Below are 27927 nucleotides of genomic sequence, written 5' to 3' on the forward strand. Positions count from 1 at the left end.
TGAGACCTCAGGCCAGAATCCTCAGAACTCTTCAGAGATTTTTAAATCACTCCTTTGCATCTTTTGCTCAAGTGTTTTAAAATTATGCTTGAGAGACAATTTCTGATTGGTCACAGCCTTTACGATGCTGTGAATTCACAAATATCTGAAATAGAGCAGAAAAAGGAAAATCTTACTTATCCTTTGCCTTCACAGGTTTGCTCCCTATGAGACAATTCTCAGTGCTTGGTCTCAGCAGTGTACAAGGATGAGGACCTTCAAGACTGTCTGCTGCAGTGGGACACCTTGCAAGATGAGAAATTACTGGGTTCGTTTTTTATGGGACAGAACTGCACCTTTGGGTTGTGAAAATGTAGTGCTGCCTCCTGGTATAGAATAGTGATTATTGCTTGTATTTAAGGGTAATTCCTAACTTTGCTTCCTCTCTCTGCCTGCAGATTCTCTTTGAATGAATCCCCATTCTTCCCAGTGCTGGGCCTGATGAACTACATGCTCCTGCTGTTTTTCTATACTTCATGCAGATACTCCAGTGAGTCTGATCCAAATCATACTGGTACAAAATATTCTCCACCAATTACCTGGAGATCCAAAATACTCTGACGTTATTTAATTATGGGTGGGGAGGTTACCTGCATATTATCAACCCTTCATCACACAGGAAGTTCAACGTATAACAACTTCATTTTTAAAATAATTTTTCTATTGATGCTTCATATCATATGTGCATGTGTACATGAACAACAACAACAAAAAGTCCAGGGGAAGAATTACTAAACATACAAGAATCCAGCAAAAACCTGAAAACTCTCCAAAGTACAGACTACATTATGCATGGATTGATTTTGATTTCTTGCATTGCTATGAGTGATTCCAGAAAGAAAAATACCTTTCATTCCTACTGCAATACTACTCGAAAAACACACATGCTTCCACGCAGAGACCCACTGCAGAACAGGACATTTATTTCAGAGTACTTGTAGACTTGCTTTATGTAGTGTGAATCTTAAACAGTAAGAAGAATGGTAAGGTGAGAAATGTAAGCGAGGTATTATTTATCTCACCCACCTCTGGAAAGCAGCTCTTAAAAAATATATGTTATATGGTGTAAGTTACTGCACAAACCTTAACATAGTAGAATCACATCCAGGCAATCTTTGGACCTAATTGCCTCTTTCTCACTTAATCTGAACTAGATGACAAGTAAATCCACTGCAGCACAATGAGTTACATCAGAAAATGGTATAAGATGAGAATCAAGTTGTGTGAATCATCTGGGAATATTTTGCCCTTCCATAGCTTACCAAGGAGCTGCACAACCTGAAATACAGCGTCCAGTGCTCTTAAGTATGGTAAACCCTTTTATACTCCTGAGGCAATAAAAGGAATCATACAACACAAACAAGAAGCAATTTAGGCCCTTATCAAGATTATGACCCAAAATTAATCTATTAAAAAGTGTTGTGTGAAAAACACTATGTCATCAATAACATTTTATAACAGAAGGTCTGGCAGACGGAAAAGTTCAGAATCAGTTTAATCAGCAACGTGCCCGTCTCTCAGTTTTATCTTCCCAGATATCAACCTACATTCAAGAGGGGTTACATTCGTTCAAATACACACAGTTTAATGATCAACTCGTCGGTCTGCCTCTTCTAAAATAAAGAGGAGTATAAATAGATCAAATTCTTCAACCCAGAACAGTCACACAGCAAAAACTGTTAGTAGGAAAAGTCTCTGCATCCTGAACAACCAAAGAGTATCAGGAACAGAAAACATGAAAATCGTTCTAGTCTTTCTATTCATTGTTCCACTTGCTCTTTCAGCTACAGCTGAGAAGGATTATTCCTCCTTTGATTCTGCTTTATCTCCCGAGACTAAATCAAGATTTGCCATGTTAGATGATGTACGAATCTTAGCCAATGGACTCCTCCAGCTTGGGCACGGTCTTAAAGACTTTGTCCATAAGACGAAGGGGCAGATGAACGACATCTTTCAAAAACTTTACATTTTTGATAGGTCCTTTTATGAACTCTCACTGCAAACTAGTGAAATCAAAGAAGAAGAAGAACAGCTCAGACAAACTACAGCCAGACTGCAAATCAACAATGAAGAGATAAAGAATCTCTCACAGGAGATGAATTCGAAGATTGAAGACCTCATACAAAACAAAATCCAGCTGCAAGAGAAAGTATGGGGACTGGAAGACAAAGTCACTAAACTGGCCATTATCCAGCCTTCAATGCAAGAGACAAAAGAAATTTCTTCACTCAAAGTAAGTAGACTTGTGAAAGCTCCTGACACACAAAGCCAAAGTAAACTGTAATGCTATTATTGGTAGTTATGCAATAGAAGCTCATGTTTTCCCTTCCTCTTCACTGTAGTACTACTGTGTATTTTGAGAAATAAATCACTGCGATAATCTTAAAAGAATCAGTGTCTTAATCTGATATATTCTTTATTTTGCAGTAAAATTCCCCAGTGAAATCAGTGAGAAAATTGTGAAATTATTAGGCTCTGTATCTTTTTCTGTATTTTTTTTGCAAACCGGTTTTAAGAAATTCTGTAATAACAATGATAAAAAATTTTTGCAATCAGGAAAATGATGTGGTAACCAAGCCCATAGGTTTGTATGTCATCATTTCATTACAAATCAATGCACTAGGAACTGTCTGCTCATAAAACAGGAAGTTTAAACCTTTAAAGAGGGACATCTATAGTATCTATATGACCTCCAGGACCAAAGAACCTTGCAAGTGTTAATAGAATTAATGTCAATACGTGCAAGTATTTAGGTGGGTATAAGGTTTCCTATGGAAAAGGCAGTATTAACTGTATTTTGCAGAAGCATAAAAAGGCTAAGCAACTTGTGTGAGAAAATACTGGATGTTTGTGTCAAAGCTGACATGAAAGATGAATCCAGATCTCCCAAACCCCAAGCTAATACCCTAAATGCTGGGAATTGTTTCCTTTTTTGATCAGTGGCATACATCTAGTTTGAATCAAGGGCCAACTTCACAGAACATAATTGTTCTGGACATGAAAACAGAAGCAAAATAGCAACAACAAAAAAGGTCTACAAAGCTGCCAGTAGTTTCTCAAAAAAAATGGGTGTTCACTTCAGAGGCAAAGAAATTCGCCCCTTCAGAGGCAAAGCGGGCAACCCTTTGGAAAAGGACAGGCAATGTTAATGGTCTGTGCCTCTCAAAACTGGCCCCATGACAAGAGGTATGGATGCAGTGCCACTGTGAAGGTCTTCTGCTGCTTCTAACCACAACTCTCCTCCCTCCCTTCCTGTCCTCAGGCTTTTGTGGAGCAGCAGGACAACCACATCAAGCAACTTCTCAAAATCGTAGAAGACCAGCACGTGCAACTCGACAGACAGCACAATCAAATAATGGAGCTGGAGGACAAGGTACAGGAACCACCTCTATTTCTCTTCTCAGAACTTGTCATCTCTCGTAACACTGAAGGAGTCAATGGCCCAACCACTCATTCGGGTCAGCCATCCCTCTTCTTCACAGTTTGGGGGTGTAGAGGAGGGTATAGACAATTTTGACCGCAAACAGGTACCTTTTTGGGTGAGAGACTGCTGTGCTGCCAGGCAGGGGGCTATGGCCAGGGCACACAATGACCAAGAACACAGCTTTGAAATACTATCAACACCAGGCTGCTGTATTTTCTGACTGCTAATTTTCTTTTTTGTCTCTTATTATGTATCATATTACCATTCTTCCCCTGGTCTTCTAAGTATCATTACTTTCTACCTCTTTCTTCTTTTCCAATATTCACTCCAACAGGGAACCATGTTCTGCAGTTCAACATGTGTCACCGTAACGCTGAGTATAACTGACATGCTCATATTTAATTTATTCCTAAGAGGAGGCTATAAAAGGAAAATGCATTTCAGCCTAAGGAACTGTGGGTTCTGTGCTCTTTAGATGTTGGTATTATTTGTCTAAGTGATGTCACCTGAGGAAATAAGTTAAATCTGTTTGCCCATTAAGGTGCACCTCGTGAGAACGGGTCATTTACTCGCCTCATGAATCCTACCTTGTTTGAGCAGTGGCACAGCTGACATTCATGCAACTGAAATCCACCAGTGCGGTTCTAAAGTTATTTTTATGTTGTAAATTGGGTATTCTAAAGGATTACATTCACAAGAAAAACTATTCTCTGCATGACATTGTTCAGCTCGATACATGAATCTCATCATTTCAGAGCCTTGGGAAATTAACAGCCTGTAATTACGGTTCTTTCAGCTAAACCACATAGAGCTCCAGGAACTCGCAGAGAACTCCTTCACGGGGGAGCAAACAGAACCAGAGGCCATCCCCTTCCCTGTGCGCAACGCCACAGCTGTAACAAACAAATCTGATGGTGAGACCTTATCTCTTAGACGTGACTACACAATACATTGCATTCACAGTATTGTCTGTGAAAGTTTTGCGTTGTTTTTAAATAGTCAAAGACTAAAACCAAAAGACTCACATGTTATATACAGCGCTGTGGGAAGGAGCTAGATTTCCTGCTTTGGAAAAAATGTCATCATCTGCTTAGCCACACTACACATGTACTTGTCTCTGGGGTGACATACAGGAACAACGTCCAATAATGCAGTAATCCTGTCCTCAGCCTTCACCCTCCATTCACCTCTTGTAAACACGTGCTGTGACCATCCTTTTACTGACACTTTTGGCACTGCCGATGCCTGTCTTGGAGGGTATGAACAGACAACTAATTTACTTCACACTGGCTAATTATAAGATTTGGAAGAGCTTTCTTTAAAGTTGAAAGGCATTTTCGAACGGCAGCAATGGCAATGGTATTTATTGGGAACTTTACAAGGGGTAGGAAAGTCCCTTTGCCAGAGTCTAGTCTTAGGCCTTACAAGCTTTCCAAAATTATCTAAATTGAAACCTTGCCTAACTTAAAAAATACAGGAGGTCCAACCTACATACAACTTGGCAGCTGTACTACCAAGCCCAAAGCAGTTTGTCCATTTCATGACATTTATTGTAAAATAAAATTACCAAAAAGATTGTTCTAGTTTTTGTTTTGGCTCTATCCCATATAGAAATTCAAGTTACAAAGCTGGATTAAAACTTACCACATCCAAAACAGGATTTGTAATTGTCTGCTGTTTGCTTTCCTAGGTGCCGCTCCTGACTGCACTGCTCTTTATAACAGCGGCATGCGGTCCAGTGGTGTTTACACTATTAAGCCCAACAGCTCAGAAGCTTTCGATGTCTACTGTGAAATGAAATTTGGTAAGACAGCTGTGCTAGCAACAGTCTAATTTCCACATAGGTAGTTTCTTATAAGCCAAAAAACTGTCTCGTTCCAAAGTACACAAAAACTTACCATGATTTATGTACCCTCTTGACTTCTCTTACTGGCCCGTCTGTGCTCTGAACTCAGCTTTCCCATATTCTGAAGTCTCCTTAACACTGCTTTCATTCTTTACTCACCTCTTGTTTGTACCAAGGAAAGGTCTTTCAATCATGTGACATAAATTACATATATTAAAAAATCCAAACCCCTTTAGCCATAGATAATGAAAATGGCAATTATAAATGCCATCATGTTGCAAGCAGGAACAGCTTTTCCAAATAAAAGCAAACAGTAAATAGTAAATACTTTAGTAAAATTTTGTTTCTTTAACAAGGGTTATTGCTTGGGACTTAGATATAGCAAGTAACCCAAAGAGGTGAGTCCTGGAGACAGGATTCCTGTATCATGTTTGGGTGAGTCAGTACCTATGTATCATACAGGTCCAGAATTGTCATGGACCAAAATGCATAGCACCTACCCAAGCTCTATCTTTGTAAGAAACCCATTTGTCTGTTCCTTTTGCCACTACCCAGAGATCACACATCATTTGGCCAGTTCACTGTTCGCTCTTTTTTTCATCCTGCAATGCAGCATCCTGCAGCGCTGCTCTGTGCGTGCCCTGCCCAGCTTCCCCACACGGTCCCTTTGACACGGTTACCCGGAGAGCCTGGGAACAGGCTGATGCAAATGTGGCGGGGTCATGTCATTTGTTTGGATGTGTAAACAGAACGGCATGGGGTTGCCCTATGCAAAAAGCTCCTTTGCTTACATTTGTTGAAACTGGTAAAACGAGGGTGTCATGACCTGGTCAGGCAAAAGACCCCACTGCAGCCCTAGCGTGGCCACGACCTCCAACACTTCATACCTTCTGTGGAGTTGCATTCCCAGCAGTCAAGCACTATCAGTAAAGGGAGTCTGACAATCTGATCAAATGTCTGGAACATTTCATATCTCTTTTTTATCATTTTCTCTATGTTTGTGTTTCTCAGCCCTCATAAACAAATGAAACCCAGTTAAGGCAGCTTAACCAAATAAGTCCAGTGAGCCGAGCCACCGCAAGCGTGGCAGAGGACACTCGAACGGCCCCGCGTTCTGTTCAGCTGTGCTCACTTGAATTTCTTCCATGAAGATTTAGGCTAACTCATTCTACCTCAAAATTGGAGCACCCAAGAGCACACTCATGGACAGCTAATAAGGCCAAGGCCAAGATGAGTCAAGCACCTGCTCTCTGTACAGCCGAGAGGCTTTGTAGCTCAGTACACATGCACTCAGGTCTGTTGCAAAATGAAGAGTAAGTGGGATTCATACGGAGCCACCTTCAATGCAAACCCATTTTCTCCTTCACTGTGGTAGAGAGCGAGCTCGCATAACAGCAGCCGCAGCAGTGCAGTCTGTAGGTCAGCAGCTGATGGTCTCAGTTATTTTCCATCTTCTCTCTAGTGCTTTAAACACTTAAGCCAGGCTTGTGACTTATTTCCCCTTTGCATTCACAGGCAGTTCCTGGACTGTAATCCAGAACAGAGTGGATGGATCACTAGATTTCAACCAAACCTGGGATGCCTATACAAACGGTTTTGGTGACCTCAATGGTAAAAATACCTTTTTTAGTGTCTTTTCTTTGTATCAGTTGATTTGAGAAGCTGAATCTTCTTACTGAAAGGTGTTCACACGAGAGCAGACAAAACCTGCAATCAAATCTGAACAGCTTACCTAATTAGTAGAACACCAGAAAGTGCTTACCAGAAAACGCAACTCAGTAAAATTCGCAGAGACACACCTTCAAATGTGTGTTTAGAAACTTTTGCTGAATCAAGGCCAGAATGCTTTAAATGCTATTTTAATTACTGAGATTTTACTATATATAAAAGCACCTCCCAAAGCCTTTAAAAATATACACAAATGCAAAACCTCACCAAGTTGCTGTCACTATTTTCTCTCAAACTTTCTGCAATCCTGTTTCCCTTAAAACCACCACACCAATTTTTCCAACCTCAAGAGAGCCCGAGGCTGTGTGTGCTTCCCTGCACAAATACCTCCGGCTCCTCCGTGCAGTGGCCAATCCCCTCCATGGCTGGATAGGGTGAGGAAACACCCACGTTCCCCTGTTAATCATCAACTCCAAAGAATCTGTAGCACCAAGTGCTGCCCAACAGCCTCCTCATCCAGAAGATTTTTCCCTATTTTTCTCATACAATGAGATGAGTCTACTTTTGTTTAGAAAATATTTTGACTTTCTAGGCGCAGCACAGATCAAAACCTCACCAATGTGGGCAGCAATATTGACTTACATCCACCTCTTTTACAATAAAGAGCTGCTATATCTCAACCTTTCCCACATTTTGGGACAGTAGCTCACAACTGAGGTAGACTTTTACCTGTATAGATTGTCTGATCGTATTGAATGCTATAGTTGCTCCTTGACTGGTCTCCAATTCCCATACACTACACCAACATGAAGCCACATCTTTTCAGCGTCAGAAAGATTTTGCAGAGGATCGCATCACTCTCAGCTGTGTCCTACTCAGTTCTGTGCTGCATATTCTAAGGGGATAAAATATAACAGGCTACTGCTCCTTACCTGTAAATTGTGGGAGTATTTTACTCAACCATCTTGCCTTCTATTCCTTTAAATGCCACCTGCATGTATGGCACTCACATTCAGCTACACTATTTCTACATGTGGCAATTACCTATTGCGCACTGATACCAGCAGCACTGATAATAAGCTACTTAATGAATATAATTTATGAAACTAATTAAACTCATTATCAAGAATTCTAGCAAGAGAAAAATGCTCAAGTTAAATTCACTTTGTACACAAGGGTATCGAAACCTCAGTTTAGTTCTGCAGCTCTTTCCTTAAAAAATACAACAATTGCAATTAGGTTTTATGTATGTCATTTGCTTCATTTGTCACACAGTTCCAATTATGCATTTTTAAATGTCTTGAGCTCCCTCTCAGAGTTTCACAAGAGGTGGGAAAGTTAAGAGAGAAGCTCCAGTTCATTTGTATCTCTTGCTTTTATTGATCACCGGTGTGCAATTAAGAAGAGGTAAACAAAAAGAATGTAGCAGGAGACCTCTGAAAAGATCAACAGTCCCCAAGACTCATATTATTGATTTAATTAAAGCAATGAATAAATCCTTTTAAATACTATATTTTCACACATACTGCCCGCAGGTTATCTGTAAAAACAAATTCAATAGCAGTGTGAGCAATACGGGGTTTTAGGGAAAGTTTATCACATAACCCCTTCCCCACTAACTCTCTGCCCGGTGACGTCTGTCCCCTGATCCTCACCTCTGACATCTCTTGATTCTGACATCGCGCAGCTTATTTGAACACACATTTTCAAATACTGATATTTTAAAGGTGAATGAGCTATCTGAGGTATGGGTTAGACATCTGAAAAACATGGTAAGTGTGTTCATGTCTAGTTCCATTTTAACAGCATCTATTTACCACATCTTTACAGAGGAATTCTGGCTAGGCCTGAACAAGACCTATTCCATTACTAAACAAGGGGACTACATCTTACGGATTGAGCTGCAGGACTGGAAAGATAATAAACGTTACATCGAGTATGCATTCAGCTTGAGAGGCCCCGAAACAGACTACACTCTCCAGCTTTCACGGATCTCCGGGAGCATCCCCAATGCCCTGCCGGAGCAGACAGAACTGCGGTTCTCAACTGCAGACCATGACGTGGACACAATAAATGACTTCAACTGTCCAGAAAACTACCTAGGTATCAGTATGCTGGGTGTATTAACATGGGAGTTTCTTTGTTACATGAAGGATGGTAGTACGCTTTAGTGGGTAGTTACTGATATTAGCCTGGTTTTAGATACAGAAAAGAGAGGGTAGCAGCATCTTTCTGCTTGCAGGGAAGGGCGGAAGATGTTTTTTGTTGGCAGATAGCAGGGTCCTACAACGAGGCATCGCCTTTTTATTTTATAGATAGGTAAAACTAAAGCACAGTGAGGCTGTGCAAACGAGCAACATCAGAAACAGAACTAGCAGCACAGGTTGAAATAAAACCCCAGGATGAGATTCCGAGCTATGAAGTGAAGGGCAGTTCTTCCTCTGATGCCTGGTCTGGTGTGGCAGCCCTAGGTCAGATTGTTTCAGCCCTCCTTGCAAAAAAAACAGAAGACAAACTGACTCTTAACTCCATTTTGACTACAAACCAAAAGTTAAGAGTGATGGTGAGTTTCCATTCAAAGGCAGATTTCAGCTGTTTGTCAACTATACATGATATAATCACTCTCAAAAGAGCAAGAGAGATGCAAGGCTGAAGACATTTCTCCTTAAAGATAATTTGGTTAAAGGATTCCTAATTCTTCAATTTTCTGAAGCTTTTATGTTTTGCCAGTTTATAGCAAAAAGCAAACAACTGAAAAAGCAATTAATGATTAAACCACAGAATACAGAATTGCCCTCCAGACACCTGCTTCATGCAACAAAAATTTTGTATGTCATTCTAGGCTTGAAAATTGTTGATGTCTGAAACAATGCCGAGAGCGTTACTCAGCTCTAGTGACCATAAAGCAGATGGCCAATGACTTCCGAAGTGCTAAAGTTTCCTTTTTAGCACAGAGCCACTGCCAGTCCTTTGCCAGCAGAACTGGGCTTACAATTTAAGCTCGTGGTTAAGGACACCAGCCACTAAAAAAGAGAACTTGTTTAGTAAAGGCTCTTCAGCCTCCTGTAGATGCAGAGATTTAACTATTTGTACCTGAGAAAAATACCAGCAAATCAGAAAGTCAGTTGTAGAGGGTCGAGGAAAACATGAAAGTGTGGAGCTAACTTCGTAACTGTCCCAATTCAGTGGCAGCATTTGTGTGTGCCGTTTTCTATGCACCACTACTTTTATCTGAAGCAGGCAATAACGGGGAGCACAACATCTATGTACTGGCCCTCAACTTGCAAGTGTAAGTGGGTATACACACAAGCACCATTTCATTTGGATATACTGGGTAATTGTCACTTTTGCTGGAACTGGTCTAAAGAAGAGTTACGTTGCAAACAGAAGCTGTCTACTTGGAAACTGAGCGCAATATGTCAGGGTACAACTGACAGTAACTGACATTGCATTATTTTTCCTTAGGAGGCTGGTGGCACAGTGAATGTGAGGAAACCAATCTTAATGGGAAATACGTCACACCAAGGTCAAGAGGAAGACTAGACAGAAGAAAAGGCTTATACTGGAAGCCTAAGAAAGGAAGATACTACTTGCTCAGGTCAACCAAAATAATGATACACCCAACAGATTTAAAAAGCTTTGACTGAATGCTCAACGTGATGCATTTTAATTCAGAACATATACACTGAACATTACTACATCAAAGAAGTTCATGTTATGTTTAATAACAGATGCATGTCTAAATCCATACACTGTATGGTGTATTCTCCAATACATAAACCTGTGGCATTTGTGATGGTCTTACAGTATGTTTGGTGAGTATTCTCATTCCCTCTAGCCCCGATGTCAATGTGCTGTAACCTTCATGGAGCTTTTACCTCCCCAGGATTAAACTCTAATGCCTAGGAATCAACCACCTATTCATGTATTAGATAATATTGCTTGGGGGAATGGGTTTTCAGGCTGTTGCATTCGTTTCTGGGTTGTGCAGTAGGGAACACAAAAAGTGTTTCAGTAAACGAACGGCTGGCAAAATGCTATGGAAGACATTTAGGTATTAATCTATAGGGAAAAAAGGAAATTTTGTTTCATAAAGTTTCTAATTTGATGTTTGGTTCATGTTATTGTTGTGGAAAGTTTCTATGAGCAAATGAAGGATGGGTAATCCCCCATTTTAGGGTTCTGTGTATTTCCAGACAAATTTTCAGCAGTGTAGCTCAGGACAATCTTCACTGAAGCACTGTACTCACACAGCTATAGATGTCTAAACACACATCAAGTAAGCCAGAGCACAGGCCTAATCTTTCAGATACCACACTTTGAAGAATAACTTAAGAACTACGCTTCCTTATTGAAAGTTAAGAGCTAAGCATCAAAGCTTACTGAAATGAATGAGATCTTTTCTTCTCATTTGACATGGAATCAGAGCCATCCCTTTGCGACCTTTTAGTACACCTAACTGAGAAATTAAATGAAAGACCAAGTGAGCACAAAACAAACCACCTTTCAAATAGAGAACAGTTGCCTGTGGGGCAACTCCAATGGAGTCAATGGTACCAACCAACAAACCCTGTAGGCACAACCTACGTGACAGTGTTGGTCCTGCTCCTGAGAACACATTCACATTTGTTTAACTTCAGCTGCAGAATACTACAAGGCAGAAGGACTATTGACATGCTTGTGGATGGCCGGCCGTGGAAGTGTTGACTGACAAAGACCCCAATTCTGCAGTTACATTGAGTCATATTGACTTGTGTATCTTACCTAACCCTTGTACAGTACGGATTTTTTATGTCAACATTTGCAACCATACAGAAATCGGTTCTAAATTGTAATTTGTCAGAGTGAAACAACTGTGAACGGAATGTGCTAATTACAGAAAAACTGCAAAAATACTTTTACTTCTCATGGATTTATTACAAAGAAGAGATCACACAGTGCTGCTTATTTGTACTGGTGTACTGTAATGTTTAATTACCTGGCCAACCTCAGTAAATAAATAAATAAATAAATAAATAAATAAAATAAAACTTTTGAAAAGACATGAGCTATGGAACTTGACTAAACTCCTTCTTGTAAGCTTTGGTTTATAAAAAACTGGTTTGTATTTATCTAACTTTTACAGCAAGAAGTAACGGATTTGGGGAGTAAGTTGGTGAAATTACTCAGCTGAAAACGACAATTCCACTCAGACATGTAATGTTGTCAAAGATACCGTGAAAAGGCTTTAAATGAATAGTGGTACATAAGGAAAAGAAATCTGCTCCCTGCCTAGGCTTAGTTACAGAAAGGTTATTGTTTTCCAGGATACTTTAGAAAAATTTCTTATGTTCCAGATCTTCAGAAGATTTTTTTTCAAGCATTGTAAACAAAGAAATTGCTTTTAAATCAAAATGGAAACATGAACGAAGGGATTATGCATTTTCTTCATTTTTATCCCCCACTTCAAAGAAAAAAAGTATGTCACTGCAAGTGTCAGAAAGTAATAAAAACAGTACGAGAATGATGACTTTATCAGACAGACAAAGAAAAAAACCTACATAAAACTGAAAAGAATTCAACTAAATTTCACTGTGAATTTTGGGAAATGGAGAAACCTCTCTCATGTTCTTGTTCACAGCCAAGTTTTATGCAAATATCTTTGTCCCTTCACGACCGTGTATTTTCTGCTGTGTCAGTCTGGACCCTTTTTGTGCCTCTGGCACAGCAGATCTACTGATACGGCAAGTTTTGCAACGAACCAGATGATAAGGTAGGAATTTCTAGACTTGCCAGTCTCAGGCCCTGAAATGTGAAACATATTTCAAAACTCTAACCTGTATGTGGTATTTGGAACGTAGACATCCCTGGCAGGAAACTCCAGGATTTCTCTTGTAGGTCTAACTCTGCTGTCTGGGTAAAGTTTGACTTGCAGCAACTCTGGAGTTAGACAGTAATGGGGATTCTCTGGAGCTGGAGATATATCTATCTTTAATTGAGCTGTAAGAAGAAAATTATTTTATCACAATAAATAGAAGTTAATTTAAATCAAAAAGCATATTCATGCTTTGTTTCTTCAGGTTAATATTCTATATATTAATTTCATAAATAAACAAATGATAAATTACAGCAAATTCACAAATTGACAAATAACAGTGAATCAAACTGATATCTAGGGCAATTGGGGTACCAGATAATAAGAACCAACAGAAAAGATGTATCTTAACAAGTCCCAAATGCTGTTCTCATAGGCAAGTTGGGGAACTACAGTCTAGATAATGCTACTGTGAGGCCCAACTATTGTTAAAAACAATACTCAAAAGTCTCATCAGGAATCTTGCCTATCAAACTGGAAGGATACATCAGGAGTTGCTGAAAGCTAATCTGCACCAAGATTATTGAATATTTTCCTTAGCAAGTCAGCTGACAGTACTGACAGCTCACTTACTGTTGGTGGATGGCACTGAGGCTGGAATGATCGTAAAAATTTGGAAGACAGGAGAGTTGGAAAAATGGCATCAAATGACATAAGAAAGAGCGAACGACTTGCATTAAGAAGGAGAAGCCAAACATACAAACATTAAAAAAAAAAAAAATTGGCATGGATCAACTCTGTAGAAAAGGGCCGGGTGACAGCAGTGACAATAAGCCAATGTCCAGAAGAAAGCTACAACCATTCTAAGATACATTAGTGCAGTGTCATGTGTAAGACACTGGAGATAAATTTGTCTGCTTTGCTTGGCATGAGGTCTTAGGAAGAGCAGCATAACCAGTTTAGAGCATCGTGCTTGAAGACAAGCATGGGCAGATTAAAGAAACTCTAGCAGAGAGTAGCAGGCAATTTTAAAATCACAACCTTGGAGGAAGGGTTGAAAAAAACCCGAGATTGGTAGGCTACAAAACAGAGGCGAATAAGAGTGAACTAATAATAGTATTCAAGTACTTGAAAGGTTGTGATAACCGCCCTGAGGGCATGACAGACCATAATCAGATTAATTTGCAGCAAGATAATTTTGCAAAGTTTTCTTAATACCTAACCTCACTACAAGGACAGCTGAGTGCTGGGAGACATGATCTAAGGAAGCGGTAGGATTGCTGTCACTGGAGATTTTTAAGACCAGGTTAAGTAAATATTGTCAGGAATAGCACAGGTCAGGGACCAGTGATGTTTCACTGCTGGTGTGCCAGCGTTTTTCTTTCCCTTTCTCAAACAGAGGTGGAGTCTGATCCTATTAACCAAGTGGGAGCCAGCAGAGAGATCTCCTCTCAGCTAGAGAATGGTATTTTACTCAGGAAAACAGAGGGTCCTCTGCCCCTGCTGGGTTTAGGGCTTTGGGGTTTGCATCCTCTTCTCACAGATACTACTCTCAGTGTGACAGGAGCTGCATGTGCACATATACCAATGAAAAACCTACCAAAATGCCATCTTTAGCGCTCATGGTCTACCAGGGATTGCTGTCAATCACTTCTTAGGGTTTTTTTCATGCGCTCACTTGTAAGAACTGGGTGGCAATTGGGAAGGACTAACCAAACACCTTAACACATGTGAGCCAAAAAGATCTCGTTCAATACCTGTGATAGGTCTCAATCTCCGTAACACTGATGATGGCCGTCTCATGTCAGCAAGGAACTTGTACAAATCTTCATCACTCAGGCGATCACCCTCCTGTTGGATGTTGGGAAGAAAATGGTTACCTACACAACCCTTCAGGATTGCGAGAGAATGAATAAACCCTCTAATACTATAGTCTCTTTCCTCTGATATCAAAATGTACCTTCCCAGAACAAGGTGTTAACATTAACATGCTAAATTACAGTTCATTTCTCCATCCTTTTTCCTTCCTTTTTTCCTTATTAATCATCATGACAGCTGCAGGAACTTCTCATTGAAAACCTTTTCTCTCCCCATCAATATTATCTTTTTCAAAACTGAAAATGGCTGTTAGAAGATTTCCCCAAAATATCCAATTTTTAGCAAGTATAATAGTTTGAAAAAGTATCCGTCATTCAGGTAGTGATCCTCATTCCTTCTCCTCTGCCTTTTCTTTGGTAGGAGTCTAAAAGGGCCTTACTTTTCAGGAGAAGTGTTAAGAAACGGTGGGAAGTAGAAGTAGTTTGCTGTCAGTCTTCCTTGTGCCACATTCTAGTAGCTCAGAATTTTGTTAATTTTGGAAACATTATAGAAAATGTGACTCTGCCACCCTCTAACTATCCAAAAGCAGAAGATACCTGATAATAAAGGTAATAAATCACAATATGAAAAAAGAAGCAAATGGAAGGAGAAAAATGCTGGGTAGTATTCAATTAATTGTACTCAACAGGAGAAAAAGAAGGGAAGATAAAAAATAAAAGATACAGAAGAATCAGAAACTTAAAATCTTAAATCAACGTTCAGCAATTTTTAAATGACAAATTAATAAAACAAGCTGTTTCAAAGTTGTCAAGTGAAAACAACCTCGACAAAGTAAATAAATATATGCTTTTGTAAATCATTACTAACTTAGTGACCAGGTTTGAACTGGTGTATATTACAAAGAGGGCTGCAGAACACGGTCAGTGGAATGGCTGCATTAGCAATGCTGTAATACTTTTTTTTTTTCTGACTTTCTATGTTTTGGGTGAATACATTACAGAACTGGATTTTATTAACACCCCAAGTAAAAGGAACTTCCCGTGCTGCTCTGTGTCACTGAGACCCCAGAGATACCATTCAGAGAGCCCAGTTTCAGTCATACTGAGTTTCATGAAAGCACAGAGCACCAGAGGCATGAGTCACCCTCCACTTACATGGTTTGCACCAGTATAACTTGATGCCCTTGATGACATTTCTCTTTATTTACACTACTGTATTTAAGAGCAGACTTTGGATGGCTACCCACAGTGAAAGTGGCATGTAACCAAAACAATCAGAAGAAAAAAAAGAGCTTAACCAACTTTCAATATATAGAATCTAAATCTTTGTATTCCCAAAGATCGAGAAATCAGTCCAAAAAATATCTGGCTGTACAATATTAAATCCTTTTTTATACACAAAGGTGACATTGAAATAACAATTTTCCTTAACCAGATGTGGCATTAAGCAAATCTTAGCAAAAATTAATGAACTGAAACCATTTCCTAAGCTTAACTAAAAATTTTATTCCGTTTAATCATGTTTTCTACTGCTTCTCAGGAAAATCCCAAGCTCTGGCTAAGAAGAGCTGCCACTCAGCAAAGCAACATCAGAAGTGAAATGCTTTGTTTTCTCAGGCATCCCTGGATGTGTCCAGGGAACTGATGCCAACCTCAAATCACATTGATGAACCTGGTTCTGAGCCTGCTGATGTTTCAATGGGATTGTCTATCACCCAACGAAACCAAAGGAGTCAACTGACCATCACGATAAAGGCTACGCAACTCCTAGACTAGGACAAATATCTGGAATATTTTTTGGCACATACTAACCCAAAGAAGTTATCCTCACTTTTTGTGAACTTGCTTCTATAAGCATTTTCCCAAATACGTTTAGCAAAAGGCCAGGCAGTGATTTTTCCAATGCATGTTGGAAAAATGTGGAGCAAGATAAACTGGTGTTCTTCTGGGGAGACCCAGTTCTATTAGCTGGAGTGGTTAAGTCACTATGCCATAATGATGCTTTAGCATTCAAGTCAAAACCAGCTAATAATTTCAAATTCTGTAACGTAACTATTCACAGTAAACTTACTGAAAGAATCCACCAATCGACTGTGAACCCACTGCTGCCAGAATTAAGCACATGATATAATAAACCCACTGCATGCTCTTCAAAGATATCCTGTGATCAGGGAGCAGACATTACATGCATTGAAAGCATGTAATTATTCATTCAGGTCTAAACTGACTTCACATGATCAAATTACTTTGTCCAAGGAACAACTCCTTAATTAGATAGCTTCATACAATACCTGTTTAAAGAAGTTTGTCACTGTCAGAGTAGCTGGTCTAAAACTGGTCAAATTGCAAGCCTCATCCCCACTTGTGGTTCTCTCTAATGAACGCCTCCCGACAATACTGGAATTCCGCCTCTCCGACCACGATCCCTTACGTTCTTCAAAAAATAAAAAACAAAGGGGGGAGGAATTAAAAAAACAGAAGAAAAACAATAGTCCAAGAGCCTACTTTTGTTCCAACCAGGATTTTCTACACAAGAAGATAGGTGCTGCGTTTGGAAATTATGCAATAAGTGTGATAGAAGAGGTGGTTATGCTAAGACAATCACACTCCTGAGGCATCAGGAGGCTATGAAGCACAGCTGACTACTTCTGCTCTTCTCACAGCAACCTCACCCCAGTGCCTTACTGCTATTATAAAAGTCTTTATCGTGTGGAGATTTATGTATTTCTCTTGCTCTGAAAGATGATGAAGTTGGCAGTTTTGGGGATGCTGAAGAGCAGTTTCAGATGAGCTATGTGGTTCACAAAGATTAATCCACTCCTTTGGAAAATGTTCATCAGCCTGTAACGCTCTCTCAGTCTTAGAAGCCTGGTTTTAAATAATATAACAGATGGTTTGCTTGTAAAATCCTTGAAAGATAAATCCATTTGTTATCATGGACTTTTCTGTTTTATTTCAACCATGACCCAAGACTATCAGAAGGCCTAGGGCAGGGGGAGGAAAGCGATAAAAGGAGCAATGGCAGCTACAGGGTATGAATCAAGACTTCAGTAAACTGTGGATTTGTCCACATTCCCTCATGCAGATGTCAGATACCGTACCTCCTGTGCCAACTTCTACTTCTGTGGAATCTCTTTCCAAACTTCCAGCGCTGCTCACAATGTTCATTAAATGAATGGCTGTCCAGGCAAAAGGCATTCGATACTTGCCTAGTCTTTGGCAAAACTGTTCTGCCTGGCATTTCAGTTTTTCCAACTTTTCCTTATTCTGTGAAGAAAATATTCAATCCAAGAGATAAAGGAATAGGAACAAAGGTTCATTTAGCAAAATCAGTAAGTTACAACGGTATCTTTTCTAACTTGCAATGATTTTGTGCTTCAATAGCACCTTCTAGAGGAGGATCACTAAGCGCTATGCAAACGGACTTCTGCTTCACAAAATTGCCATCAGGCCAACTGTACCAGACACAGGACAGCCTGATAGTCAGAGCAGCTGCCTTCATGCTCTTGAGCCTCCTGAATAGCCTGGCAAATCCCAGTAAGCTCATATGCCCACTGCCCTTTCAAGAAAAGCTGAATTTTACTCTATGAAGTCTGAAATGGCCTTTCTTAATGTGATTTTACGCAGCAGGTGCTCAGATCATCTGGAGTTGCATGGGAAACCGAAAACATTCGGTTTAAAAAGTAAACAGTAAGCAGTATCATACTCATTTTGTTGAGGAAAAAAAGGAATAAGAGAGGATTTTTCCATAATTCTGCATATTAAAGAGCAATTTTTTGCTTTAGAAAGGTTGTTACCTACAGGCCTTTAAGAAGTCTCCAGACTGGGGGCTGGATAACAACTGTTGCTCACATTCTTCTAGTTCAGGACATGCTTATGCACCTTGCTGGGAAGGAGATCTTGAAAAATCACCTTTTCACCTACATGCCTAAGCATCCTGCAAATCCAATTCCAGAATTTCACTTAGGCATATGTCAACTTATTGATCACAGGAAATGTAGTTTTTTACTTTTGTTATCTATATAGCTGAGGTGAAAAACGTCCATTTCTCATATTGTCGTGTAGTGATATAAAGACAGATAGACAAAAAATGTGAACTTCTTCAGCTAAAAATATATTAGAACGTGAGGAAGGCAAAACTTTGGTAGAGTTTGATTGAAACTAATGAATGAACATCCCAGCTCCTTTGAAAAAAGCATAATGGAAAGCCTCTGATCACAAGAAGGGCTAGCATCTCTGTTCTGCTCTTCATCCAGTCCTCACTATTACCCTTTGATCTTCACTTGGCTCAACCCAATTGTACAAGAAATTAGGAACCATTTCAGAGACTCGTAAGCACTGCTTCACATTCTACATACCCAAGGTTTCCTTTCCAAGCTCGCTTGCACATCTTACAAACTGGAGTAGTAAAATAACATGCTGAGCTCAAGTTAGAGATTTCTCCTTCTGACCGCTAGTAAAATCAGAGATTCGCTATGCTATAACCACGGTTGTATTGAAGAAAGCACTTCAGAAAAACAAATAGTAGCCTGTGGGTGAAAAGATCGAGGAAAGGCCATAGTCCAGGTGCCACTGAATTCTGCAGGTGCTACCAGCATTCCTGTTTGCTCCTGAACCTACCAAACCTGCAATTCCCACCCAGACTCCAATACACTACAATGAGCAACCAGCTGCCAACTGCAGGGAATAAGATGGCATTCTTCTCTGTGGGGAAACCTCTGTTTTTAGTCCTGCAAGGAGGCAGGCTGCATTTAAACATGTGAAGGAAAGACAAAGAATCAGTCAAATTGGGGCAGGTCCATGCCATCCACTGCACTTTAAAATGCCCAGGACAATGCCCAAACTGTTGAAGGCAGGACTTAAAGGAACACTGTTAATGAAAAAAACGAAACAAACACTAAAGTGTAAAAATTTAAAATCACCCTCACTATATGCAAAAAGGACAGCTTCATCCTGCTGTTGAGTGTGGCCCTTCTTTACAATATTAGGAAAAAGAAAAATCAGCAGAAAATAGCAGAAGAAAAGAACCAGAAATGCATTGCGATTCAAAACCAGGCCTGATGAAGAATCTCCTGTTAATGTACTTCACCCGCTTGATAACCCTTCTAGAGGAAGGTAGAGGTACTGTGATGGGGTTAAGCTGCAGAAGCAATGGAAAAGTTGAAATTTTACTGCAAATTCACATCAAAGGCTGCCTTCACTTGACCCAGCTATAAGCACACAGCTGATCCTTTGGGACAGGGAATCACAGATGACTGAGCTTGATGGTAACCACACATCTCCCCTGTCAGCTACAAAAACTGATGACCTTTAACTACTCTACCCCAATAAGGCATCAAGATTCAAGGGTCTTTGACTCTTTTTTGGCCTTTAGAATTTGACTAGATTCTAAATTAAAAATGGATCCTTTTAACGACAGGAACAGTATCAATGGCTGTTAAGTCCAAGGTGAAAGAAAATAAATGTATGTTTAATTTGTTAGTAACAAAATGCCTTAAAGCGCTTGTAGCCAAATTTAATCAAAACATCAAAAAAATTCTTACCTTTGCTGCATCAGATTCTTTAAAAATCATATAAGGCTCTGCACACTCCCCAATATCTCCCTGCTGTAATACTTTTTCCAGCTGAGAAGGAAAAATGAACCATTGTAAGGACATGTATCCAGCAAGGATTGTTAAATTAAACAAACACTAGGAAGCAAAAACATTCTTTCAAAAGAGTTAAAGTTTGACTTCCCTTTGCGAGTCAGGGAACAAGCACTTCACTCAAGTCGTTAGAACCATTAAGTTCCCAGATCTCAAGCTATAACTGAATCACAAGTGTAAAATATAGGTTCAAAGGGAACATATACCACTTCACTTTGGTTTGATCTGTTCTAGAGCCACTTTCAGCTCGTTTTTAAGGTCTTAAAGACAGCTTACACTGTCTTCAGCAACATCATTTTCAGAATTCTGTTCTTATTTCTGTTCTCCATATTAAGGACCTATTGCAGCAGCACAAAAGGGTGACTCAGATGCACTCAGCTAAAAAAAGCACTATTTTAAATCAGTGTGTTTTCAAATCAAATAATGAAATAATCAAATAATTAAAATTAGTCAAAAAGTAGATGTTTGCTTCTGAAGTCTCCAAGTAAGTCAACGCCTCTTGAACACAAAACTGCTTAACACTCAGTTTCTGATGGAAATATCTTCCCTATCACGTGCATGAAGATTGTTTCTTTCAGAAGCATCCTGGCCCTCCCTCCCACGCCCGCTACTGTGCACACGCTGTTACTAGATTAGAGTATCTTTAAACTTCTCCCATGTTTATAAAGTACCGTTCATACTTGTCTATTAGTGGAACTGCAAGAGGCTACCACAATATAAAGAACAAAACTACCTTCCATCAAATCTTGCACTCCCTGGTGAGTTTACGCTAGCAATATCAGCTGTCTGAAAAGTGGTTTCCCAGTAAGACCCATGTGAAAATTCACGCGATAAGGCACGCTATGCATCTGTCTTATTTATCCCTGACTATATCCTTTTCATCATCAAATCAAAAAATCACCTAAGCCACCAGCTCCTCTTGGATCACTGGTTTTACAAGCACTAACGTACAGTCACAAGCTCTTTCGGACAGATCCCCATCTCATAAATACAGGGTTCTCTCTTCCTCATATCTTGTAAAACTCAGAAGAGTGACTATGTGTGCACAGCCAGAACGTGATTTTTAGAAGGAACTCAGAGAATCGCACCAAAAATTGGAGATCAGAATATGCTCCAACACTACTGAAAGCCTTATTCTCACCTGGGACTGTTTTGTCATGCCACAAAGCCTTAATTCATTTTCAAAAGCTTATTCCTCATGTAAGAAGCAGTTCATGAAGAACTTGCACAAACCTCAGTCAACAGGGTTCTCAAAACACAGCACTTAGCTAGCAGGCAATGTAACCACTGCCTGTGAACTGAAAGCGTGTATTGAACTCCCCCTTTTACAACAGGATGATTTTCATGCAGAGACCAGCCAAAAAACCTGATTCAAATGCCAATCTGAACTAGTAACATTTGTGCGCTCATTGAATCAAATGAAATAAGAGAATATAACTTTTATCTTTGTATACTTTATTCCAGGAGTGACCAATGTGGCATTTTATTTCAGTTATGGATCTCACTGTCATAACAATTTCAGTTCTTAAAGACATTTGAAAATCTGGCTTAAGGGCATATATCATTTTTGAAATGAGATTCAGATCAATATATATTTTTAAATCACTCACTTATCTGTCAGCACATTGTTTCATATGAAAACCAAGGTCAAGCCCTAGAAAGCTGCTCTAGATCAAGCAAACCTTTGTGCTCTTTTCAGTTTTTCAATAATACAACAATGCATATCTCCACCAAACTGTTTCTGTTACAAAGGAACTTAACGTACTAAGTTAGAATATCTGAAATGAAACAGAATTCTGTGGTGCTGGTGTTTACGCTTTTGAGAATAGAATTCTGCTCTCCAAATATAAATAAGAAGTCAACTAGTCAGCCAGACTTGTTTATATTTTATTTTAAATAGAAAACAAGAGACAATAATAATTTAAATTTCTCTGGCATTTCTTACCTTTATTACCAGAAAGACATCTTGAGAGGGATAAGTGATAGAAAAGATGGCAGATCTGGCCAGCGTGGATATAGCAGCAGGAGGGACATGCGGACGAAGCATTCCCTTCATTTGTTCAGAGTTTAAATCAAAGTAGAAATTTTCTGAAATCTAAGGAAGAAGTCGGGTAGCTTCAAGTATTAGTTATACTTTTTATTTTTGGTAAACTCTTCATAAACACAACACACAATTTCAAAACACAAGTAAAAAAAACTAACAACAGTGCCTCCTTTCAAACCATGTATAAAAAGAAAAACAAAAAGGCCTTTTCATTAAGAAATCAAGGCAGGACAGTGGGAAAGGAGAAAGGAAATGGAGCAAACAATACACACTACCTATAAAATTTCCTCCAGCTCCTGTAAGGTATGTAGTTCCATCACAGGACCAGGAATTACAATTGCTATCTGAATTGAAAATATCCAAGTATCAAAATAGAAAATGATCTTTAAGATCATTCACAGAAAAAGAAAAAACAACACATCTTGAAAGACAGACAGTGAGCTTTCTACGCTGAAACACCAAATCCTCAACTGTATCAAGGCTTCAAAGCCAAAACGAATGTGAGCTGGTTATCAACACCAGAGGTCACTAAAGAACTTACTACGTTAGAGAAAAAAAATGGAGTAATGAGATGATAAAATTGGCTTATGAAATGTGATTTAAATATTAAACAAAGTTCACATAATATTCCACATACTCTCATCTACATAACTTAAAACTCAATGCATTAAATTCAAGTCTTAAAGAGATAAATGTCAAAATGCATATTTTTAACATTTTTCTCTCTACTACTGCTAATATCTTGAATTAGGAAAACTAAGAGACTCTTCAAATATTAAATACAGAACATAAATAGGGGTATAAATGTATTTTGCATTTCCTACAACTTAGATCGTGAAAAGACTCCTCAGTTTTGTTTTGATTCTAGCAATTTTAGCATGTATGACTTTCTTGTGCATTATTAAAATGTTACTTGGACACATACCATGCTGAATCACGAAAAAGAGATTAAGAAAGTCATAAAAACTTAATCTAAATAAAAGGTTTCGGTTACTTAAGTTCTCTCTGGGGAAGAGACTTTTGAAAGCCAAGATTGGACAATATACATATTCTGATTTCAGGCACTCACATATTAGATAATATTTTTAGAAAAGTGGTTATACTTCAACTGTTTTACCAAGCAAGAAGAACACACAAGATGGTTCATGAAATGCCTTCATCATTCTTCCCACCACTAGTATGTCACTGTCTTCATAAAGGTTTGTTTCCAGAATTAATTCCTCCCTTTTCTTTTTCAATACAGGTTTGTAATGCTTCAGTGGAAATGTCATCACTCAAGTAATTAAAAACCCACCTTTTTCTTTTCTTTAACATCATACAAAGCCAAACTTGCAAAAATGGGCTCAATTTCTATTTCAAACCTTGAAAGAAAGAAAAACATAAAATCAGTTAACTTGCATTTTGTATAAAAGACTAACCTACCCCCTCCCCAAATCCTTCCTCGGTAAGGTGACGGCTGACCACTGTTAAGCCAAGGTGTCAGGAACAGCTGAGCTAACCTAAGGGCTTGCTCCTGCTGAAAAGGGAGGTCTTGCTCCCCAGTTTCCCTCCCCACACTCCTCTCCTGTCCTGCTTCCTCTGCATCCCTCTGCTCCCTTCCACCAGGATGCACACTGGTGCTCCCTGGACCTTCTAAAAGCCATTTCAACGCATTGACCCAACAGAAAGGTTGGGATTAGGGTCACAGGACATAAAGCATACTTCTAGAAATGCTTTTATCTTCTTCAAGTGTCATTTGAAAGCTAAGCAAAGCAACCTAATAGCTTCCTTAAAGGGAGAGGAATTATTAATTGGGGTAGCTGGACCACTTAGCTCCTCTGATGACCTTGAGAAGTTGTCCTGTGTGCTAATTTACTATGCTAACCTGTTGATGTGGCTAAATGGCCAACTGCTCCTCTCAGCATTACTGACCAGAAAGCTCCTTGCTGTGGAGAGCTGGGGACAGCTATTCTGGCATTTTTCAACATTTCACTTCTGTCAGAAAATACCAATATCTCAAAAACTCCCTCAAAAAGGTGTCAGTTTTTCAGAGCAACCGTTATCAAGTACTCATGCTAACTGAAGCACTTCCAATGAAAACACTAACCTACCAAATAGAGCTAAACTCATTGTTAACTCACCTGGGAAGTCAAGAAAAAAACATTCAAAACCTGTCCCTACACCAAAGTGAGAGCGGACTGAAACACCATTCTCCTGTCTGCACAGCCTCCCCACACAATTAATGCCCAATCCACGGTGGGATCTCCCAGAACCCAGGCCTCCCACAGAGCTCTCAGCTTTTCAGCCTGGAACTCTTTCTGCTAACGAGGAGAACAACAACGTACAGGACTGCATCATCAAACAGGTATTTTCTTTAGTTTTACAACAAAGGTGAGATTAACCTGAAGATGAACCTGCTTAGGTCATCTTAGCACTATAGTAACCTTTCTGGTTTACCCGCATTTCTCCTTGGACTGAAAAGCTTCCTGGGGAAGAGACTATGTACTTCTTGTGTCACTAGGATAGCATGATCTTGGATGCTAGCTATTACAACTGTAAGTCCAGTTTCAGACATTACTGTGGTACACAAACAAGTATGTACTTGGCCAGATTTGCTATAAATTTACAGTCAGCAAGAGATGCTTAAATAGCAGAAATCATTAATATCTAGCATTTAACTTATTTATGCTAAAGACACCATCCTTTCGAGAGGAAGTTCCACTGCTACTGCATATTATGTTGTTCCAGTTCATAAAAGGCTGCAAAATCAGTTCATCTCTATGGCTATATTAGGTCCTGGAGCACTCTACAAGCAGAAGATATGTCCCACATATATATCTCAGTTATGAGCTGCAATGTAGTCTAACTGGAGCTCTCTAATAAGAAGGGTTGACCTAACTGAGGACACAGAAGATGAATACAGCAGTGTGGAAAATCAGTTTTGTACTTTATTTCTCCAAGGGAATAACAGTAAAATTTTACCTTGTGTTATTAGAGAAGAGTTATAGGCAATGAACCAGCTGCAGGTAACCCTATATTCAGGAGCTCCACTTCATTAAACTTGTTTAACAGGTTTCTATTCCTCCAGTTAATGCTTGCTAAGTACATAAAGTCTTCACTCTTAAAGGGACACAGTCAAGGTTGTTGAGCCTAAACTTCGGCAAATCTTTGGTTGTCTTATGTTTTAAGGCTTAAGCATTTTTAATCTTTTTTTTTTTATTTGTCCTGCTTAAACATCCCTGTTACAGAGCTGAACACCAATGACTGGCCAGCTTCAGAGCCCTGAACGAGTGCAGTGAAGCATGCATGCTAGTAACATGGAACAGGTATAGCTACAGACTGGCTGGAAAGCAACACAGAGAAAAGCCAAGGAAGGTGAATATTTCCTATGTCACACAATATGAAGAAAGTCTTGAAGATAAAACTGTCTGATGCACAGTACTGTGTAACTTATCCATTATAGAACTAACCTTTAAGCCTATGACCAAACCAAACAATGTTACATCCCTTCAACGGTAATAAACAAGGCAGCAGAGTTATTCCAGGTGCACATGGATACAACAGCAGATTTAAATTCTCAGTTTCTGTAACACAGCTGTCTGTTGGAGCGATACTTACTTAAGGGACAAACACTTCACCAGGAGTCTTTGGCCAAAGTGTTCTTTGGGTACTTCAGGGACACTAAGTCGTTCTATAGGCTCCTCCTGAAATTAGAGACGACGACACTTGTACAAGCCACTAACAGCGTTATGAAGCAAACATATGTATCACTTTTTTCTTCTAAGACACTAGCACCAATTTAATCCGAGGCTTACCAGCATGTTGCATTCATCAGCAGCTATAAATATGTGAAATTAAATCCCTTTAATGTTTCTACATTATAGGGGATTGCATAACCATGAAGGAAAACCAATCTTCAGAAAGTAATATCTATGGCAAGACAATATGCTAAAAAACATGTGACCCACAAAATAACTAAGGTTCTCATGGATATTAAACATAGGTGATCTTTACTCCTTTAAATTCGTGGCAGACTGAGAATTTTCACATTCCCTATATCCTTCACTTCTTTAGTCTCACCCACATGTATATAAAAATACCTCATCTGGTGCTGGATGCAGTGCAAAAAGCTCCTTATGCCTACTGGACTTCCTCTGATCTTCATTGTGGTGGTCAATCTCTTCATTTGGGGTTCGGTCTAGTAGGTTTGGGAGAAGGGCATCTGGAAGGGAGTTCTTCAGATCAAAAATACTGCATGCCCAGCTGCCCCGGGGAGTATCGTCAATCGACATTGAACGTCGTTTAAGGTCATCCTGAGATTCAACAAATTAAAAGCAACTTATAATGGGAAAGGGACTGCACTTTTAAAATGCGACTATAAATTAGATTTTATGTAGCAAGGTTTTAAAGGTACATTACTTGTTCATCCTGGTAACTGTTGCCATCTGGAGCTTCGTCAGACTCAAAGATCTGTTTGGGGAGCCCTTTTTGCCTCTCCTTCTGTTTGTCTAAGGTGTTGGGATTAAATCCAGTTCCCAGCTTGTGATACCTGAAAACAAAGTATTTCAAATGCATTCTTAGCATCCTTTTTGACCCCAAACCCAGAAGCAGAACTACAGAACAAACCCAGTATTATCAGTGTGGGTCCTCTCAAAGCATAAACTGCTCTCTGCAAACAGTATTTCCAGTCACCCTCCACCGTAGCTGGGTAATAATCCAACAACCAGTATTCCACTACTACAATGTGACTCTGTTCAACTATAAAGCAACCCTGAGTGATGTCAAAAGAAGTATTATCAATGGCCAATTAAGGTCATCATAAAATGTGCGATTGTGATGCCAAGCTTAAAACATGCCAAGAACACGAGGACTGAAGGCCAGTGGTTCTGCTGGAGCAAGAACTGACTTGGAGCAGACAATATTAGTAACTTGAAAACCGAAACACCAACTTCAGGTAAGACTGCATGAAGTGCAGAAGTCCTGAGCACCTCTGGAAAACATATGACTTTCCAACCCCAACTAAAATGAGCATCTTCCCATAACATCTTTATAAGCAGAATCGGGTCCTTCAGAGCTTTCCAGGGTGTAAGAGCGCTTGCTAGTAAACAGTCTGTCTACTGTTGCTGACAAGATCGCATCTCTTTGACTAACAAATTTTTGGATACCAAATGGCACTACATCTATATTTACACACACATATGGCCAGAGCCACGGCCTCCTTACAATACACACTGTAAGTCAGTTCCCAAAGTAGTGCTGGGGTCATGTCTAGAATTAATTGTTCTTATCCTGCCCCGTTACTAAGTTACCACAGAAGGATGCACAGACATGTGAAAATCATGGACGTGCTAGCAGTGAATAACAAAAGGGAAGAGAAAAAGGAGGAAAGCATTTTCATCACTAGGTTATAATTCCTGAGAGCTGGGCAATACGATCTGTATAATCCTCACCTGGATGTCTGCATTTCAATCACAGCTCCACCAAGAAGTGTAAATTAATTCTAAATCAGACCTAACTTCAGAGGTGTTTGTGATCATTGCTGCCATCAGTCTAGCATACAGAAATAATGCCATAAGGTTGAAATAAGAATATGCTATTGTTTTTTTCAGGCCAGTGAAGAAAACTTAATTACCTTTTCCAATACCATTAAAGTAATCACTGAATGGATGGA

General features: G+C 39.4%; 2 protein-coding genes across 2 annotated transcripts in view; one reads left to right on the top strand and one right to left on the bottom strand.

The window, feature by feature from the left end:
* Nucleotides 1-27927, bottom strand: part of DOCK7 (dedicator of cytokinesis 7) — a 108052-nt gene that overhangs the window by 53255 nt on the left and 26870 nt on the right. The window contains exons 5-14 of the mRNA XM_050901073.1: nt 26676-26805; nt 26357-26569; nt 25875-25960; nt 23572-23638; nt 22179-22328; nt 20132-20212; nt 17690-17855; nt 16880-17022; nt 14529-14622; nt 12794-12956 (exon numbers count right to left, since the gene is read on the bottom strand). Coding sequence (XP_050757030.1) covers nt 12794-12956; nt 14529-14622; nt 16880-17022; nt 17690-17855; nt 20132-20212; nt 22179-22328; nt 23572-23638; nt 25875-25960; nt 26357-26569; nt 26676-26805 — 1293 coding nt within the window. The remainder of the gene's footprint in view (nt 1-12793; nt 12957-14528; nt 14623-16879; nt 17023-17689; nt 17856-20131; nt 20213-22178; nt 22329-23571; nt 23639-25874; nt 25961-26356; nt 26570-26675; nt 26806-27927) is intronic.
* On the top strand, nt 1775-10624 carry ANGPTL3 (angiopoietin like 3). The gene is made up of 7 exons (XM_050900566.1): nt 1775-2272; nt 3302-3412; nt 4260-4377; nt 5154-5267; nt 6825-6920; nt 8808-9080; nt 10443-10624. Exons 1-7 carry the CDS (start codon nt 1775-1777, stop codon nt 10622-10624), a joined length of 1392 nt encoding a protein of 463 aa, XP_050756523.1.

The sequence above is a fragment of the Gymnogyps californianus genome, chromosome 8 (genome assembly GCF_018139145.2).
Source record: "Gymnogyps californianus isolate 813 chromosome 8, ASM1813914v2, whole genome shotgun sequence".
Lineage (NCBI taxonomy): Eukaryota > Metazoa > Chordata > Aves > Accipitriformes > Cathartidae > Gymnogyps > Gymnogyps californianus.